Source organism: Enhydra lutris, unplaced genomic scaffold (assembly GCF_002288905.1).
Source record: "Enhydra lutris kenyoni isolate GAN:26980312 unplaced genomic scaffold, ASM228890v2 scaffoldscaffold1, whole genome shotgun sequence".
Classification (NCBI taxonomy): domain Eukaryota; kingdom Metazoa; phylum Chordata; class Mammalia; order Carnivora; family Mustelidae; genus Enhydra; species Enhydra lutris.
Window position 1 is genome coordinate 65901335 of NW_019154085.1, and position 20018 is coordinate 65921352.

Here is a 20018-nt window from a genome sequence, read left to right on the forward strand (position 1 = left end):
AAGTCTCTCTTTCTTTCCCTATTTGGCAGAGCTTTCCACCTCTCTAGCATAGGCTGTCCCACGGAAACCCTGGGCCCACCTGCCAGCTCCCTCTGGTCCACCATAAGTACCAGAGTTAGAATTCTATCACACGCCTGGGTGGCTCAGTCAGTTAAATGTCTGCCTTCAGCTCAGGTTATGATCCCAGGGTCCTGGGATGGAGCCCAACATTGGGCTCCCTGCTCGGCGGGGAGCCTGCTTCTCACTCTTCCTCTGCTGCTCTCCCTGCTTACTCTCTCTCTCTCTCCCTCTCTCAGTGTCAAATAAATAAATAATGTCTTTAAAAAAAAAAAAGAAACTGACCACGTGGGCCAGTCCCCTTCTCAGAAGCTGTGTACCACTTCTCTCCTCAAATAACAGCTAATTTGGGGACTAAATAACTCTCCCACGTTCTCTCTCTCTTTCATCATTATTATTCAGGAAATTAGTTACTCTTATCCATTAAATTGTTCTTGAACCTAAAATATATTACTAAAGAGAGACCGAGCTGTCAGAAAGACCAAAGCCAAGGAAATAAGATATAAATTAACATTTAATTTAGTCATCTTTTAGCAAAAAAAAATCTGTCAGCATATACAATGAGATATTTTTAACAGACCTTCTTATTCAAACTTATAAATCTTTCTCTGCAGGAGGTTAATAGCTACTTTCTGGGTGTAGATTGTATTTCTGGATTTCTCATCCTAGTCACCAAAAATGTACAATTTGTGAGAATTAATAGCCATATAGGAAATATTTATATTAAAAATGCTTATTTGGTCCTAATAATAAACTGTAAGTAAACTATTTAGAACAAATAGAATTTTGTTCATCTGAAAAGTTAAGAAAATATTTATTTTCCGGGTGCCTGGGTGGCTCAGTGGGTTAGAGTCTCTGCCTTAGGCTCAGGTCATGATCTCAGGGTCCTGGGATCGAGCCCCGCTTTGGGCTCTCTGCTCAGGAGGGGGCCTGCTTCCCTTCCTCTCTCTACCTGCCTCTCTGCCTACTTGTGATCTCTGTCTGTCAAATGAATAAATTTTTTTAAAAAAAGAAAATATTTATTTTCTTGTTGACATGACCATGAATATATCGATCACTTCCTCTTTGCAATCAAAAGAGGTGCCTAACCATTTTCTGTGTTTAAGAAGATAGTATTTTCAGGTTGTGATTCTAATGACCCTTATAATTTTTTTCTTCCAATAAGAGAAGCATGGTTAAACATAATGCCTAATATCTATAAAAATCACCTAATAATTTTGGCAAATTTTTTAGTTTTTACTTTCCAAAGTAACTTGAAGCTATTGCTTTATTGTTTTCCAAATTCAATAAATTTGATAAAACTAGCATTTCTTGAAATTTTTATGAATAGACTTATTCTCAAAAGGAAAAATAAAAACCCTACGCATAAGCTCCATGAACTACTCTTTTTTTTTTTTTAAAGTATAGTTGATACATAACGTTACATTAGTTTCAGGTGTGCACCACAGTGATTCAACAACACTATACATTATTCTTTGAATATTAAAAATAAATCTGTGTTTGAATTACTTGGAGTTGTTACCTAAATGTTTTATTTTAAGCCTCTCTAAACCAGTTTTCAATACGCAATATACTACCTTGAAAGGGCAAGTCTTATAACTGAGCCTTTACCCGGAGTACAGCCTTGAATTAAATATCCTAGAAATTGTAAATCCAAGAGTAAGGAAATCTGCTGTCACCCATTATTTACAGCCTCCTAACCTAGGGGAAAAAAATATTAAGTAATGTTTTCATGAAGAGAGACAGATACTCTTGAGCAGAATCCTTCTTAATATGCACACTTTTAACATTAAAGAACTATTTTACTGAAACTCTTAAGTCAGGATGAAAGACTAAATACTCCAAAAATATGTTTGAAAGTTAATACTTCTATATTCAGCCACAAGAAAATAAATAGCTGGGGTCTAAGGAAATTCTTTTCAAATGCTAAAAAATATATTTCTTATTTCATCTAGTTAAGGAATGATTTGAATTCAGATGGGTCGCTCTGGAAGCAGGAACATTTGTAATTCAATTGCAGCTCAGCAGGCGAAAGAATGGACCTAAGGCCGCAACTTCACCTCCATGTAAAACAGTGCTTTAATACCATGGTTAGATCGAGGGGCCAAGACCCAACAGATTTTTTAAATACCCTTTCTAGGGGTGCCTGTGTGGCTCAGTGGGTTAAGCCTCTGCCTTCGGCTCAGGTCATGTCCCAAAGTCCTGGGATCGAGTCTTGCATTAGGCTCTCTGCTTGGCAGGGAGCCTGCTTCCTCCTCTCCCTCTCTCTCTCTCTACTTGTGATCTCTCTCTGTCAAATAAATAAATAAAATCTTTAAAAAATAAATAAATAAATAAATAAATACCCTTTCTCAGCTCAATTAACAACATTTTACTTATAAAGCGGCTCTATCATGACCCTACCCATAATAAGAAGCCAAAGTTAAACAAAAATTCCCCTTAAACTGGAAATGGAAATGTCAATACAGCATTCAAGGGTTCATTTGCATGTTCATATTACATGAAACCTGGGGCTACACTCAAGGATCTCCTGGTTGTACCTGAGATATTGCCTGAGGACCATAGGTGCAGAGGGCTCCTAAGAATATTTTAAAACCTTAAAGTTTGCCCATGGCTTCAGCTTACCTTAAACTAGCTTGGTAGCTCCCTCTGCAAAAGGTCTGTTTGCTGACAGGTGAGGCCCCATCAGTTTCATCTTCCCCTATTCAACACAACATGAACCATTCCTTAGTGTATACAATAAGGAGAACCATATCAAAAGAAAATTTACTATGCTTGCTTAGCCTATCATTACTATGTCTGATGCTAAAACATTCTATTAACTTTGTTGTAGCAAAAAAACCTTAGCACTTATCCAGCACATTCTAACAAAAATAAAATGTCAAGATACTCAGCAGGGGGTGCCTGGCTGACTCAGTTCAAAGAGCATGCAACTCTTGAACATGGGGTCTTGAGTTCCAGCCCCACACTGGGCGTAGAGATTACTTAAATAAATAAATAAACTAACAAACAAACTTAAGAAAATACTCAGCAGTCTTAAATCATTGGAACTCTGTGATACCCCATGTATTATCTCCAACAAATAGATATCTGATAGCATGGTTAATTTAAAAAAAAAAAAATGAAGGGGAAACCCTTCATTCACCCTTTGGTGAATTTATATTCAACAAATTAAAAAAAATCTTTTCAGAAGAAATCATATGTGTTAAATATACACAATAGTTGTACCCAGTGGAGTTCATGAATTGATATGTGATGTGGTAGAGAACTTTTGGAGTGGTTGGTTGATGTAGGCTGGGATAAGTTATCAAATCTGAAAATTCAGACTGAAAAAAAAAAGATGTGCTAGGGCCTGATGTATCTATCTGCTTTAGTGAAAATAGGTATTCCAGTGTTTAGTCATTGGTTAATTTACTCAATTAGTAAGAATAGAGGTCCTACTGGGCACAGGTTGCTCTAAGAAAGCTTTCCTATTTGCAAAGTGGGGAGGGAGGAACAAGAGGGGTGGAATCAAGATCGTCTTCCCCATAAAACCTGGGTTTTAGCTCTCTGACTTGATCAAGTAACTGAACCTCCTGAGCTTTTGTTCTTTCTCTTATCATCTGTATAATGTGCCTCGAGGGGCTTAGGGAGAACAGATAAGACAGTGTATATAAAAATATAAAGAAATCCATGAAACCATGAGAACTAACAAACATAATGCTTTCGAGACTGTACATGTGTGATGGAAAAGACACTTGCCCTTTGTGCCTTCGACATCGGCAGCCTGGTCGCCTTGACTCTGCAAAGTCACTAGAGTGAAGTAGACTCCTTTCCTTTCCAACAGCTCCTCATGGGTGCCTCTTTCCACTGCTCTACCATGTTCAAAACCAATAATGACATCTGCAGCTCTGACTGTGGACAGGCGATGAGCCACCGAAATGATCGTATGTCCCTGCTGGATCTGCAGGAATGTACAGTGCACTGTTAACCAAACAGTAAGAGCTGACATTGACATTTGGATGGTCTCAGAATCCACCAGTGATCAGATCCTGGGTCCTTGGGAAAATCCTCAAACAGGTCCTCTGCAGATATTAGAAAAGGCCACTGCACTTTATCAAAGCCATGAACACCCCACATGTTGGTCCAGTTGCTGCTATTAATCAACAGCTAAAATCAAAATGGAAATTTTTGAAATCACATGTTAGATTTAATAAGATTTAAAATTTATATTTGTAGCTTTCGCAAGTAAGCCAAACTGACTTCTATTCAACTGTGAGGAACATTCTAGTCAGTCAGTAGTTTCTACATAGACTAGAGACACTGACCCATGTAGTCCTTCTCTTTCCCTCCTCATCTCCATTCTGTTCTTCCCAGCCCACCACCCGACCCCCAAGCCTCCTCTCAGCAAGCTGCCTTTCCTACAGCACATTTCCACATGGTCTTGAAAAATGAATTCAGACTTTCAACAAACCTTACTGAGCGCCTCTTGCACCATGGATTCACTCTCGTTGTCCAGTGCCGAGGTGGCCATGTCCAAAAGCAGGATCTTGGGGTTCCGGACAAGGGCTCTGGCAATGGCTACTCTTTGCTTCTGGCCACCACTCATCTGGCCTCCTCCTTCTCCAACAAGAGTGTCAAATTGCTAGGAAGAAGGTGACACCAGTAATGAAGAGGAACAATTTGATGGCTCCTGTCAGGGATTATTACAAGATCCTTTCTAGCTTCCTTCTCAAGCATGAGTTTTCACAGGACCAAATTTCACTGAAAGAAATACTGTTTCTTGAAACAGGTTACTATCTAATCAATATTTGTGTGTAAGATAAAGAAATTGATCCATTTTGCGGGCACCTGGGTGGCTCAGTCAGTTAAGTATGTGCCTTCAGCTCAGGTCAGGATCCCAGGGTCTTGGGTTGGAGTCCTGCTCAGGCTCTCAGCTCATCAGGGAGCCTGCTTTTCCCTTTCCCTCTACTGCTCCCTCTGCTTGTGTTCTCTCTCTCTGCCAAATAAACAAATAAAGTATTTGAAAGAAAAAAAAAAAGAAATTGATTCATTCTTTCATTCCCAGCTTCACTGGGTTGTATAAATGCTTCTCTCTAGCTCAACTTGAAATAATATGTTTTCACCAATGTAGGGGAGCCTGGTTGGCTCAGCTAGTTAAGCATCTGGCTCTTGATCTCAGCTCAGGTCTTGATCTCAGGGTCCTGAGTTCAAGCTCTGTGTTGGGTACCACACCAGGTGCGGAGCCTACTTAAAAAAAATAAAAAGTTTCCACCAAAGAAAAAGTTGATCAGGATCCTGAAAACCCATTTTAAAGGGTTAAAGCACTTACCAAATTCTTCCTTCTTTTCTCTAGCTAAGCAACACAGAAAAACACAACATTAACACTATCTCTGTATTGCAAATGAAAGATCAAACTAGTTGTATAATCATTACCACTGACAGCAAAAAGTTACTGAGTATCTTTCATGTCTAGCATTATATTGGAATGTCCCAATACTGTCAGGCTCTTGTCTTGTTTATTATTAGCCAACATGAGTTGAGCACTTACCATGTACAAAGCATGAAGTTAAGCTCTTCACACATATTACCTCGTTAGTCCTCCCAGATGCCCCATGAGGCAGGTAATGCTGTTCCCCTCAATCAATGGGTAAGGAAATGCTGGGGTGTAAGGGGTTGGAGTAACTTGCCCGAGTTTATAGAGCTTGCAAATGGAGGAGCTGGGAGTTTCATGTAAACAGTCTGATTCCAAAGCTTTATACTCTTTACCACTGGACTCTATCATACTCACAGCTATAATCCTATTCACACAGGTAATCCAAAAGACTAAATAGGCAATGATCTAGAGCGCAGACTCTGGAGCCAGACCACGTGGGTGTGAACCTCGACTCTCCTGCCTTGAGCAAGTTATTTGGCCTCTTGGAAACTTGGTTCTCTCTTTACAGACGAAAATAATAACAGTAGCTGCCAACAGGATGGTCGTGAGTGTTAAATGAGATGTAAAGTGCTCAGAACAGTGTCTGGTAGGTAGTAAGCAGGTAGTAAGCAGTACATGTGTGTTAACTGGTTATAACAGCTCTTCTTTGACTTATCAGACCATCGGCTACAAAATACGTATAATAATATGGAGTTGGTTTTTGTTGTCGTTGTTTAAAATGAAGACAAATGAGGAGTTTTTGAATATGCGAGATACAAACCTGAGGCCACAGTATTAGCTGTTCAAGCACAAGGCAATGAAAGAACAATGACATTGGTAGGCATCAATGAGCATTGTGTAAGTCATTGCCACATAACAAATTTATCAGCTGCTTGGACAAATGCTTAACAGATGGAGTAAGAAGACTCTGCCCTTGCCAAAGGGAGCGTTTAAAAGAAAGTTCCCTGTTTGGTAGATTTTTAATATATCAACAACAATATGCTTTCAGGCAAAGGGGAAAACTCATGTTACATTTCCAAGAATGCAACCTAACATGGCATTAAGAGTTTAATGATTTGGGATTTGGGACTTTTTCTTTCATTTTACAACTTCTGGGTTCCCCCCCTGGAACGAGAGGCCAGAGGGTACCTGTGGCAGGTCCATGATGAAGTTGTAGGCATTGGCTGCCTTGGCAGCTCGAATGATATCTTCCATTGTTGCATCCTCTCTGCCATAGCGAATGTTCTCTGCGATGGTGGTAGAGAACAGAACAGGCTCCTGCTCCACTATCCCAATCTGAGCTCTAAGCCATTGAACATTAAGAGAGCGAATGTCATGGCCATCCAAAGTCACCTAGAGAACATGAGCACAATGTCACATCTCTTGGAATCCTTTAAGGTTCTGAATCAAAATATTAAGATTACTTGTCCTATGAGGAGAAATAATAGAGACGCGCAAGATTTTAACAGATGATTCCTCCTATAATAAGGTTATTTACATAGGAATGACGATATAGAGTTGAAATCAAGTCTAGCTGTAGAATAATTCATTGTAAAAACACAAATGATGTAAAGGTCATTTAATGTAACATGATTGGCCCAGGAATGGGAAGATTTTTAATTTTTCAATGGAGTCAAGTCAGTTATTCACAATATTTTGTATGTTTTTATTATCTTTTGACTTATGACCGAAAATGGACTTCAAAAGCTACCAAGAGGGAGCGCCTGGGTGGCTCAGTGGGTTAAAGCCTCTGCCTTCGGCTCAGGTCATGATCCCAGGGTCCTGGGATCGAGCCCCACATCGGGCTCTCTGCTCAGCGGGGAGCCTGCTTCCTCCTCTCTCTCTGCCTGTCTCGCAGCCTACCTGTGATCTCTATCTGTCAAATAAATAAATAAAATCTTTAAAAAAAAAAAAAAGCTACCAAGAAAATAAGAAATGGTCCCTATCTTGTAGGCATGCTTTACAGTAACTCTTACTTTCTGGACAGATTCATCAAATAACACTTTGGTGTTCAAACATAATTGAAACCGTAAGTGGGATAAGCAAAAATCACTATTAGCAAAAAAGTAAAAATCTTACACCAAGAGACCATGATTTCTATGTATTCAGAGTATAGTTGTGCTGGTATGTACAAAGAATACTTGTAGGATGAATGGTCCATCGAAAAGAATTCCATCGTGTTAGTCATGTCAGTGTAACAGAGCACCCATGTCGGGGAACATCTCAAATGAGTCTATCTCAAGGCATCAAGGAGATGTTGACAAGAACGACTCTGAGAGTGTAGAAAGAGCAGAGCCTTTGACATTTAAGGGACCTGGGTTCAAATCAGGGGCAAGTGTCGATCTCTCTTGACTCTTCCTTTACTTACAAAATGAGCATATATACCTTGGGGCTCATTTTGAAAATGAGCAATCATTTTTGTAAAGTATTTGACATATGTAATCAACAAATGACAATGATGGATATTTATTTTCTTAGTTTGGGTCTATGTCTACAGGCAAATAAACACAAGGAGAAAAGAAATGAGTAGTTTGTGAAATTATATGATTTTTCTTTAACACCTAAATTCTCAAAGCAGCCAACAATCAATCTATTCATTCTAGCCATGCAACCTCTCCTATACTTAGCGTTTGGAAAACTTGAAGGCACAATAATGATTTTGTTACAATACAAAGAAGGAAATGGAAATGTGAGTTCACTGGCGAGGCAGCAACACCATTTTGAACGTATGTGCACATCACTGAGCGAACGGGCTGGTTGTTCACGGAACGTGACCACCATGCCGGGAATTAGTCCATTCCATTCAGTCAAGAACTCAGTAAGTCAACTCTGTGTGCATCCAGATGGTCTCAGTGTATGCTAGGCCTTTGCGTTTCACCAATGTATCCCCATTTGCACTCTCCCACTCCCCTGTATTGAGAGATTGCTGGAAGACACACACCATGCCTTCACTGGGGTCATAGAAACGCTGAATAAGCTGCAGGGCTGTGCTTTTCCCGGATCCGCTGGGTCCTACCACAGCAGTCACTTCCCCTGATTTAACGACCATGCTGAGGTTATTTAAAATCTGTAGAGAAAAGAAAAGAACAATGGTCAGATTGTCGGCAATTAGACTTGTAAGTTAGGATGCTTTGTGAGGATACGCTGTACGTGTTTACTTATGCCCTCAAAACAGTAACTATCAATATCCATCAGTAACCAGAAAATCAGTAAAAAGTGCCTACGATGAGGTTTAAGCATTTAGCACATTACTCATTAATAAACTGAGAGTGGCACCCAAGGAAGCAAATGATGTGTGGTAACACTGTTGTAGTAAATAAACTATGCCAACTTTTAAAAGTATGCTCCGGAACCCACATTTAAAACACTTCTGATATACTAGGATGCCTCAAAAAGACTGTCCCAATTAGTTAAGGAAAGAAAACCATTAAGTTCGAAATATAATACTAATTTACTGATCATAGATTAACAACAAAGTAATTCACAAATTCTAAGCTGTCCTACACTTGTATTGTGTGTGAACGTATTATCTGGAAAACTTTCCCTAACAAATGTTTGTGGTGCATTTGTTAAGTTTAAAGCACTGTTAAATGTCAAGACTGAACGTGGTTAAGTCTAGAAAGGGAAGAATAGGAAGCTAATTCATAAGCATCTGTTGGATATTTTCACCAAGTCAGTGGTGATTTTTATACTTGTTAGGTAAAGGTGTTTTAGGGTCCTTTGTGTGACAAAATCCCACACATATTTCATTTCACACCGGACAGTCAGGCTTGCAAATAGACTTTCACTTACTGGACTGTAACCTCCCCCAGGGCAGGCAGGCACTGCTTTCCCTCATTATAGCCCAGTGTGGTACGCCCCCCAGCAGGGCTAAGTACATATAGGTGTAAGTTAAGAAGATTTTATTAAAACAAACTACTGGTGTGGGGAGTAGAAGACAAAAGAGAAATGAAACAAATGTGTTTTAATACAACTGGTATTTATGAAACAGCTATTATGAGCTGGTTCTGAACAGATATTATAAAGCAAGCTTTTAGCCATCCATTAGAATATCTTTACTGAGTACTGCCTTGCGGCTTCTCTTTCACAAGGTACTTTGACATATGTTGTGACATTGAATGTTTCCATATCTATGTGATATGTAACAGTTATAGAAAATATACTTCAGCAATTTAATCAGAATATATAGGTACCTATGTTTTATATATACGTCTAATGTATGTGTGTATGTTTGTGTGTGCCTATGTATGTGTTTACCTATGTTTTAGGTACAGAGTATCAGAATTAAGTTGCATGGGATTTAGTTCCTATAACAGAAATATTAAGAAAGGGTGGCTAAAGGTATTCTGTTAAAAATTGGGAAAAAGGGGGCGCCTGGGTGGCTCAGTGGTTAAAGCCTCTGCCTTCGGCTCAGGTCATGATCTCAGGGTCCTGGGATTGAGTCCCGCATCGGGCTCTCTGCTCAGCAGGGAGCCTGCCTCCTCCTCCTGTCTCTCTCTGCCTGCCTCTCTGCCTACTTGTGATCTGTCTGTCAAATAAATAAATTTAAAAAAAAAATTGGGAAAAAGTCTCATTTCAAAGTCAACCTACGCAAGGAGAGTAGATGCTAATTTTCCTATAGAGCAAATGGCCTTTAAACATACTCGCTCTGTAGGTGCAGTAAAACTAAATGTTCTTCCTCATGTGCCCTGGGCAATCATCCAGCCCAAGACACAGCCCAAGAGCAGGAGGCCCCAAGATTACCTTTCCTCCAAAGACTGATCTAGTGACCCTTGTGAACTTACGATAGGAAGTGAAAAACTACAAAGGCAGCAGCTTTCCTTTGCCAGGAATGCCCTACCCGCGTAGTGTCCCGCCTTCCGCATCTGTCCTTCTGGACTGTTCTGATTGCCTGGCAGTTTATTCAGCTCATGCTTACAATGACGGGCCCGGCCATTCATTTCAACAGAGGCTCATACCTGACCTAACCTAACCGGAACAGGCTGCCAGACTGTGTCCTCCCCGGAGGGACTGGCACGTTTTTGTTATTACAAAGGAATGGGACTTGTGCCTGAGAAATGACGTGATGCCTAAGGGAACTTCTAGAGAAATGTGCTTCTGTTCCTTCTTCCTGAAAACAGCTATGCTTCAGAAAAACAAGTAATTTGTGGCCCTGGATATGAATCATTGAAGAAGAAAAGTCCTGTTGTTCCCAGAGAAACACATACCTTCACCTCCGGTCTGGAAGGATAGTGGAAGGTCACGTTATGGAATTCAATTTCACCTTTAATTCGATCCAACTTGTAACCATCCTCTGACATGCAGTCAATGATGGGTTTCTGGAGTAGAGTATAAAGGAATATAGCAGCAACAAATATATATGCATTTATTGTCCAACTTGGTCTGAATTTACTGATAAAACAGAACAATCACCAGGTAAAACACTGCAACAAAGTTGCTTCCACATTAAATATTTATTAATAATAGTAATAATTCTAACAATTACTGAGATATTAATATGAGATATATTACTAGATATGAATAGTATTAGTATGTTATATTACATATATAATATATTAATAGAGAACATACACAGCGAATTAATATATAATTAATTATGATCAATATGAAATACAATGCCTATGAATAATTGATACATAACTTCACATTAAATAATTATAATTAGTTTATTACTATTTGTTGATATGTTACTATGACATTATATTATGTAACAATAATATAATATAATATGCAGTATTGATCTATAATTATATTATATAGCATATAATATGTTAACATTATTATATATTATTATATTATTGAGATACCATTGAAGACAATTTACAAGGTATTTAATATGTTTTTTCACTTATGTAATTGTCACTATAACCTAACTAGATAGGCACTGTGCTCAGTTGTTTGCTTAAGGAAGTGGAGAACTCTCAGAGAGGTTAAGTATCTTTCCTAAGGCCACACAACTAGTCAGTTAAGCCGAGGTCCAATTGTACTCTACATCTGAGTACTATGGTAGATGATGATTAAAACTAACTGTATGGGGACGCCTGGGTGGCTCAGTTGGTTAAGCAGCTGCCTTCGGCTCAGGTCATGATCCCAGCGTCCTGGGATCGAGTCCTACATCCGGCTCCTTGTTCTGTGGGGAGCCTGCTTCTCCCTCTGCCTCTGCCTGCCACTCTGTCTGCCTGTGCTTGCTCTCTCTCTGACAAATAAATAAAATCTTTAAAAAAAAAAAATAAAAAAAAAAAAAAAAATAAAACTAACTGTATGTCCTTAAGTGGTATCCTCAGATACTACCAACTTTCAGTTAGGCTGAATTTCACCTCTGTTGTTGTTAGTAGTGAGCCTAATCTAGAATTTAACCATTCTAGTTAACCAGACAAGAATGAGGGCCATCTCCAGGGCCAGCTTGTGAGAGAAACTCATCATCATATCTCTATCTAGGGCAATGGTGTAATCTACTTTCTTCCTCTTGGGTCTGTAGTAAAGATAATGAAGCAATTTTTAAATGCCTTAGTTTTTTGTAATCGTTTCAAAGGTCTTTTAGACTCATCATCTTACCTGAGCATATAACAACCCTAAGAATGAGGTAGAATTTGGATATTTCAATGTGCCTATTTGGTCTTCAACAATGCGTTTTATACTGCAATATGTGAAGCCTCCAAACATAAAACAGATAAAGTCATGAAGTTTCCTCAGGCAGGTTTTATGCTTCATAAATACTGAATATTTAAGGGACCAAAGAAATACCTCTTGCTTTCCAGGGCTGCCACAGAGGAAGAACAACATCTTGCCATCTTCCCCCTTCTATTCTTGGATTTTGACTTTCTAGCTGACGTCCGATGTGCTTCAGTAGATAACCAGGGAAATCCTAGCTAGGCTACCAGAATCCTTTACAAGCTTGTAGAAGATTTCTGTCACAGTTAGAAGATAATCCAGACTTATGAACTTGGCCTTAAAGCTTTGCATGATCTGGCCCCTTCCTCTCTCTCTCCAGCCTCTGTGCTCTTGCTCACTCTGCTCTGACACACTGACCTTGTTTTTGGTCCCTGCACTCACCAATCTTTCACCAACCGGAAGGGCTCTCTTCCGGAATCGCTGCCCCCTGCTCTCACTTCCCACGTACAGCTCCTCCCCTAAGCCTCACTTTGCATGGCTGACGCTCCTGGGGTTCTCTGCGCAAATACTACCCCCTCAGAGATGAGGTTCCCCTCACTTAATGACTCCTCCCCTCACCCCAACCGTTACCGTGCTATTTTATTTCCTTTATTGCACTGATATTATCTTATCTTTGAATGTACTTACTTCTTTTTCCAACTTTTATTTTTCACTGAAGTAAGATTGGTTTCAGGTGTACAACATAGTGATTCAATAATTACACTATCAAATGCTCACCAATATATGTGTAGCTACCCTCTGTCATCATACAAAGTTATTAGGTTATCATTGGCTACTATTAGGATATCATTGGCTTTTCATCCCAGTGACTTATTTATTTTACAACTGACAGTTTATCCCCTTCACCCCATCCCCCAGCCCCCTCCTCGCTGGCAACCACCAGTTTGTTGTTTGTATTTATGAGTCTGTTTGTTTTTTCGTTTTCCATTTGCTTTGCAAATAGGGATTCTCCATATAAGTGAACTCATATGGTATTTGTCTTTCTTTGTCTGACTTACTTCACTCAGCATAATATCCTCTCGATCCATAAATGTGCTTACTTCTTTATTGCCTGTTTTCCAATATGATAGGAGAGCAAGAGCCTTATTTGTTCTATTTCACTCTTGCAGTCCCAACTAAGTATGGGGTCTGGCTCATGACAGTCCCAATTAAGTACTGCTGAATTAAGGGCATTGTAATAGTCCCTCGTTTTTCTTAACATTGAGGGTAAATTCCTCAGAACTGCATTTTTCTCCTCACCCTCAACCTGCTCATGGCCTTTACTTCGGCTTTCACATACCCGGTCTATTGTCTGAAAAATGCTGGTGGCCGCTGCACGCCCAGTTGCAAAGGCTTCCAGACAAGAAGAAGTATTGCCAAGATTTAAAGCTCCTAGTAGAATACTGAGGAAAATCTGAAATGAAAAGAGATAAACATGGTTTTCACGTGTTTTTGTCAATTTGTAAATAGTGCCATCATTTGGGCTATCCATGTGAACTCAGATATTTCTCAGAAATATTCTTCCATGGGAGTTTGAAAGCTAAATAGTTCTCTAGAAACACCTGGAATAGTTTTTTTTCCCCCAGCAAAGTATCTCCAATTTTTCTATTGTTATGGTTTAAAAGACTACATTATATTTAACTGAAAATCTATGTATAGAACATTATACTACAAGACTGTAGAACACTATTCTACAAAGAAGAACATATTTTGAAATGAGTAAGAGGTCTAAGCAAGGCAGCATATAGACACAAAGTGAGTTAGAATAGTGATAGGATAATTCAGTTTGTAATATAAGCAGGCTTATATGATCTTCTGGTTAAAGGGCCATTGAAGCAATGAAGACAGTATGATCAGCTTGATTGTCCTAGAGATAGGTACATGCAATACAGGTTTGCTACTACTGCTCTATTGTTGCTACTAGTAGAACACTACTAGGATAACTACAGCTATTACTACTACTACTACTACTACTACTACTACTTTTACTCATGTATATTTCTAAGTGCTTTACCTGTATTACTTCGCTTAATCCATATAACAGAAGAGAAAACCAAGGTGTATGGATGTTCCCTAACTTATCCTACATTAAAACCTGTATTAAGTGGTAGAGCAGCATTTGAACCCAGGCTCTTGACTGACATTCTGTCTTGTAAACAGGCCCAGCTTCTGCTGGTGGTATGCAGTTGGTATGGCCAGGTTCCTGAGCAATACTGAGGAAGCTGTCCTTTAACTCACCAACCCAGCCCTTTCATTGGATTAGGGGAAGGTGACTTGAGGAGCATATAATCCTACCAAATAGTGCTTTGTGTTTATCAGTGCTGTTCATAAAGGAAGAAGCAATGAGGCAATTTGTCACATGCCCCTAGGAAGAGCACAAGACTTCTCTTGACCAAATGGGTGCTAGTCACATGATTCTCATGGAGGATGTTTCATTGGCCACCATCCATCAGGGACAGGAGTTACTTGCTGAGCTGAAGACTGGCTTCTGCCTGACTGTAGTCTACTTCGGGCAGTCAAATGAACTTAGTCTGTGATGGTTTCCCTGCTTTCTTTTGGTCTTCTGTCTGGACCATGAGACTCCTCAGAACCTCCCAGTTACCTCCCTCCTTCCAGTAACCTCCATTCCACAAATCATGATGATGTGCCCAGTTCCCTCTTGCCTTCTCTCTGAATTCCCCACTCGGTGTGTGGGACAAACATTCTCTCTTCATCTTTTTTGTTCCTTTTCCTTAGTTACAGAAAGTAGTTCCTCCTATGGGCAGATTACTTCATCTTTCAAGCTCCAATTCCTTTATCTGTAACACAGGGATGCTAATAGCTTACACCTCATGGGACTTGTATGAACATTAAATGAAATAAAGAGTGATTAATCCAGTGTTGGCCACATAAATGGTGGTAATGATGTTGAAAGAAGCAAGATTCCACACATAGAAAGTGATACAGTGAATAGACAGAATGGTACTTTTCTAAATTGAGTTAAGACCACCTTTATCAGAGGTCTTCCCAACTGAGCAAAGGAAGCCTTCCACATGTCCTAGATCAGGGGTCAGCAAACATTTTCTACAATGTGCCAGATAGTATATATTTTAGGCTTTTTAGGCCATATGGGCTCTGATGCAATTACACAACTCTGCTATGTACTACAAAGGCAGCAATAGACAATAGTGAACAAATAATTATGGTTGTGTTCCAATAAAACTTTACAAAAAACGGGCATCAGGCTGGACTTGTCTGGTGGGCCATAGTTTGCTGACTCCTGCTCAAGATTCTAGATTGAATCACTAGGGGGCTAAGCTGAGGCTTGCAATCAAACCCTGCTCAGACTGGCTTTGCAAATGTCTTCCTCGGGCTACTTAGGGAAAGAGTGGGTGGGGACAGGGCAGAGGCCTGTACTAGTATCATCACAATGGCTAGCACCTACCCCAACAGACCATCAATTCCCACCCTAAACATTTCACTCTAGACCCAAGGATGCAGTGTGGGAAGAGGAAATGCAAGGGAGACCACCGGGGAACAATCTATCTATGGGTGTGCTGTGCTAGGGAGAAGGGGATCACTGACTCCTTGGAAGCCAGATCCAGACTCCATGCCCCTCAACACATATTTTTCAATCTCATGGCTCCATTTCATTTTTAAGTGGTAGTAGAATGGCATCAATATAGAATGAAGTTTTGATATGACATATGGTATTTATATGAAATATGTCACTTAGTGCTTGATACCTTATACACACTGAATAATGTTACTCTCTATTCCTGCTGTTATTTTTTATTACTGAATCCTGAAACCTGGGAAGCACAAAGAGCAGCCTTCTGCATTCTTCAATTCCTTTTCATCTTCTCTCCTAATAGCTCACCGAGTTTGTTTTTTGTCTGTGTACAAGAGATACCAATCAGTCATTTATGTGAACCACTTACCATGTATGCTCAATTACCATGCAGCCAATAATGATTTTGTTCATCAAAAAATATATTCAGTTAGCCTAATTGTTAATTACTTTAGTGGATTAAGAACACTCAACCCAGCTCATGCATACTCAGACTTCATAGTTTGCTACTCAGAAGTATGGCCAAAAATGTGCCTGCACACATGAGTGAGAGAAAGAGAGAGTTGGAGGGACAGAGGAAGGAAGCAACAAAGGAAGGGAGAGAAAGAGAAAGATCAATGATTATACTGTTAATGGAGGTCTCTTATTTTCCCAAAGAGATATTTCTTAAGGTGCAAGCAGCAGCTTGCAGGAAGGCATTTAGGAGTAGGAGGTAAGGTTAATAATTGATGATGAAAACGTTAGAGACACATAGTACGTCACATCTGCACAAAGTAAGTACTCTCTCAGCCCAGTTACTTACAAAAGGTATACACAAGAGTGGACACTGGAAGCTGAGGAGCGTCAAATTGGTTAAACAAGGAGGCCATTAGGCTGAGGTTGATTTGATGCCTTAGTAGCCTACATGAGCAACCTAAAACCTAAGCACAAATGCCTCAAGTTCAAGACATCAAAAGCCCAAGGACAACCAATCACAAATGGTCGATTCAGATTCCCCAGGCAAGGCAGCTGCTTAAGCCAGAGCCCATCAAATAATTGTTTTGCTTTGTTTCTGCCTCTTCTCTATAAGAGTCTCTCCCCCTGGTCCTGTGGGTAGAGAGTGGCTTCTCATCACTTCTGATTTGGTGCTGCCCAACTGGAATTATTTTTGCTTAAAGAATCTCCTAAAGATTTTAGTATGCCTCAATTTCTCTTTAGGCAGAAACATAACATTGGATTCCTGCTAAAGAGTAACCAAGGGGTTTTTTAAATTCAGTGTTTCCAGCTGGAATTGTGTATTATTCAATTTTCAGTTTACCAATTCGTTCCTCCCTCTGAACTTTTATTTGGGCACACCTCTGTCCTCTCCTTCCTTGAAAGGAAGAATGTCTTTTCTCAATGCATGTTTTTCTGCAGAATGAGCAGATATAAGCATCTGGGATGGAAGTCAACTGGTAAATGTTGAAAGTTCTTAAGGGCCATTTGACCAATAAAGATGAGGGACTTCATAGTCAGTTTCCGACCTGCAGTACTTTCACTGGATTTTCAAATGTGCAAAGCTATATTAGAATTGTTAAGAAAGTGCTTAAATTACAACGAAAGGAACATTTTCCTTCTTTCTATCCCTTTAAGGTCCAAAAGACACTTTAATATGTCTTATCATGTTTAATTTTTTAAAACAAAGTTCAAGTGATGCCAGTTGTTCATCTTGCAAAGAAGGACTGAATTTTAAAAAGTTGTTCTTAGTGTATCATCAAGCCGTTAATGAAATAAAGCAGTAGCTTAGATGGACTACGGCTTGACCTCTGATAATCATTCCTATTTGTAAAATTCCATCCAACTTTCCCTAGAAAGTTGAATAAAATAAAATCCCATTCAACTTTCCCTAGATATGTATTTATACTAAAGCAGTAGACCTCAAATTATAAAGTATCAGCTAGGAAATTTCTAGTATATAAGATTTTTAGCATTTTTCATTGTTTAATTGGTGCCTGTGTCACCCAGAATCTTGAGCCTAAGTATTTTTATTTAAGAATCTTATATGAAACCGCTTCTCATCTCCATGCCTTTAAAATTAATTTTTAATTAATTAATTAATTATGGGGAACCTGGGTGGCTCAGTCAACTAAGTGTCTGACTCCTGATTTCAGCTCAGGTCATGCATGACCTCAGGGCTGTGAGACAGAGCCCCACATCAGGCTCTGCCCTCAGTGGAGAGTCTGCTTGAGATTCTCTCTCTCCCTCTGCCCCTCCCACTCCTTGTGCTGCATGTTTTCTCTCCTCTCAAATAAATAAATAAATAAAATCTAAAATAAAAATATTACTATATTTAATTAAATAATTAATAGGCCAAATGAAACGGGTATTTCATGTTTTATCTCCCTGGCCTCCTGTGTGAGGGCAGGAAGGGGTGGGAACAAATGTAAACGAATCCGAATGTTCAGTTTCACTCAAGGGCTCTGAAGGGAAAGTTCAGCAAGGCATACAAGAGAATACAAGATTGGATGAGCATGGAAGGCCTTACTGGGGAGGTGCCATTCAGCTGAGAATCAGAACGATGACAAGAGTCCAGCTGTAATGAGAGGAGCTATAAGCTAAGGAGGAAAGATGTGGGTTCATGAGCAGGAGGAAGAGCTTTCTCTGACCCTAGCCACACCCGATTACCCTGCTCTTTGCTGCTAATGTCCTTGTCTTCCATAGCACATGTTTTCCTCTGTCATTAGACACTGATAGGGTTGTTTAATTATTGCTTCTCTTCCCCACTGATCTATATGTTACATCAGGAAGAGATCACATTTCTTCTTTTTTTTTTTTTCATTTTATTTTATTTTATTTCTTTTCAGTGAAGATCACATTTCTTCAGTTCACTATTGACTCTTCTGGGCTTTCTATGGGTCTGGCATATAGTAGTTTCTCAATAATTCTTAAAAGAACAACGGAAAAAAATACTGAAAATTAGAGTAGCCATAGCATTCGTGATAGCATGACTATAGCACAAATGAGCAATAAAATATGGTTGTATTACCTGTTCAGTTGAGGATATCATTGGCTTGATATCTAGTAACTCATTATGTTCCACAAATACACCCATTAGCACATATCTTGTACTATTATTAAGCTTAACTACATGAGCTGTTAATTTTTAGCTGAGAGACCACTGGCTTCCCATTTTCATGGCATATTATCTTTGGACTCAGTCAGAAAATCATTGCTTTACAGCTATAAAATCTTCAGTTAAGTGGAAATTATTAAATCGCTGGTCTCATCAATTCCAATGCTTAGTGTTCCTTTCCTATAAAATGTGTAGGTATTGCTTGTTTCTGCAGATGGACTCCATCAAATCCTTTCTGCTCTCCTCTCTCAGACACTAAAGGAGCAAAAAAATGCCTTAACTCTAGGCTTTTCTGAAATTCCAACAGGAAATGTGATGTCTGGGTCATTAAGACCAAAGTACCTGGACGAGGGTTCCTGCTGAGTATTCTCCATCATCTAGGACAAGTTTGGAGCCGTACCAGAAGGCCAGTCCGTAACAGAAGAAGATGAGACACCACATGAATCCAGTAAAGAATCCCATCACGATCCCTTTTCTAATTCCCCAACGCTGGGCAAACACGAGATTTTTCTCATACCTGTGAAGAGAAAGCATTTGTGTCTATGTCAGCAGCAGCAGCAGCTCAAGTTAGAATGTCTAAAATAGCCACAGCGCTGTGCTATTACTCAATGGTCATCAAATTACCCCAGAAACACAGCAGCTTTCAGGAAAGAAAATGACAAACTTCCGTGGAGTTATTTAGCTTATTTCCACCAGGCAATGAAATATGTTGAATGAATGATGCCTAACCAGACCTCATGGTTGATTACTTCTTGGATAAGAACAGTGTAAAAAAAAGTGGGAACTTTACCCCAAGAGAAAAGAATTTTCAACACAAATGTTTGGACATGAGGGATCTAGTACTATTTGTGCTTGAATTGTTTTTTACCAAGTCACATGGCCTGCTTTCCATCAGAAAATGATGCAACTCTTTCCCCCCAGGTTCAAAACCAGTGTTTGCACCAACTCATCTCCATACACTCACCCATCTGCCCTGTGACCAAGAATGTTATGTTGTAACATGACCGGTCAGGTTCACAGCCCTGGGATATGGATAACTATCCAGAAATTCAATCCAAGCTGTAGGCTGCTGTGATTCTATGATCTAGACATTAATAATTGGCATTGTCTTAAAGCTCAGACATTCTGTAACTGCCTTCCTTCTTCTCAAAAAAAAAAAAAATCATGGAGAACATTTAATATTTCTCAGGACAAAGTGAAGGTCTATCCTGTGTTTGTTACCATTTTCGTAACATTTATAAAACTGCTATTAATAGCAATAATGAATATCTTTT

The 20018-nt window shown here is 39.4% G+C and overlaps 1 protein-coding gene across 2 annotated transcripts in view; it reads right to left on the reverse strand.

Moving 5' to 3' along the window:
• The window catches only part of LOC111142692 (ATP binding cassette subfamily B member 11), a 95258-nt gene that overhangs the window by 32000 nt on the left and 43240 nt on the right, over positions 1–20018 (reverse strand). Inside the window, exons 10-17 of one of the 2 annotated variants that reach the window (XM_022495988.1) lie at positions 19087–19261; positions 13404–13517; positions 10660–10770; positions 8394–8519; positions 6602–6805; positions 4511–4681; positions 3799–4000; positions 2683–2758 (exon numbers count right to left, since the gene is read on the reverse strand). In XM_022495988.1, the coding sequence (XP_022351696.1) occupies positions 2683–2758; positions 3799–4000; positions 4511–4681; positions 6602–6805; positions 8394–8519; positions 10660–10770; positions 13404–13517; positions 19087–19261 (1179 nt within the window). The remainder of the gene's footprint in view (positions 1–2682; positions 2759–3798; positions 4001–4510; positions 4682–6601; positions 6806–8393; positions 8520–10659; positions 10771–13403; positions 13518–19086; positions 19262–20018) is intronic. The other variant, XM_022495990.1, reaches the window with a different exon arrangement.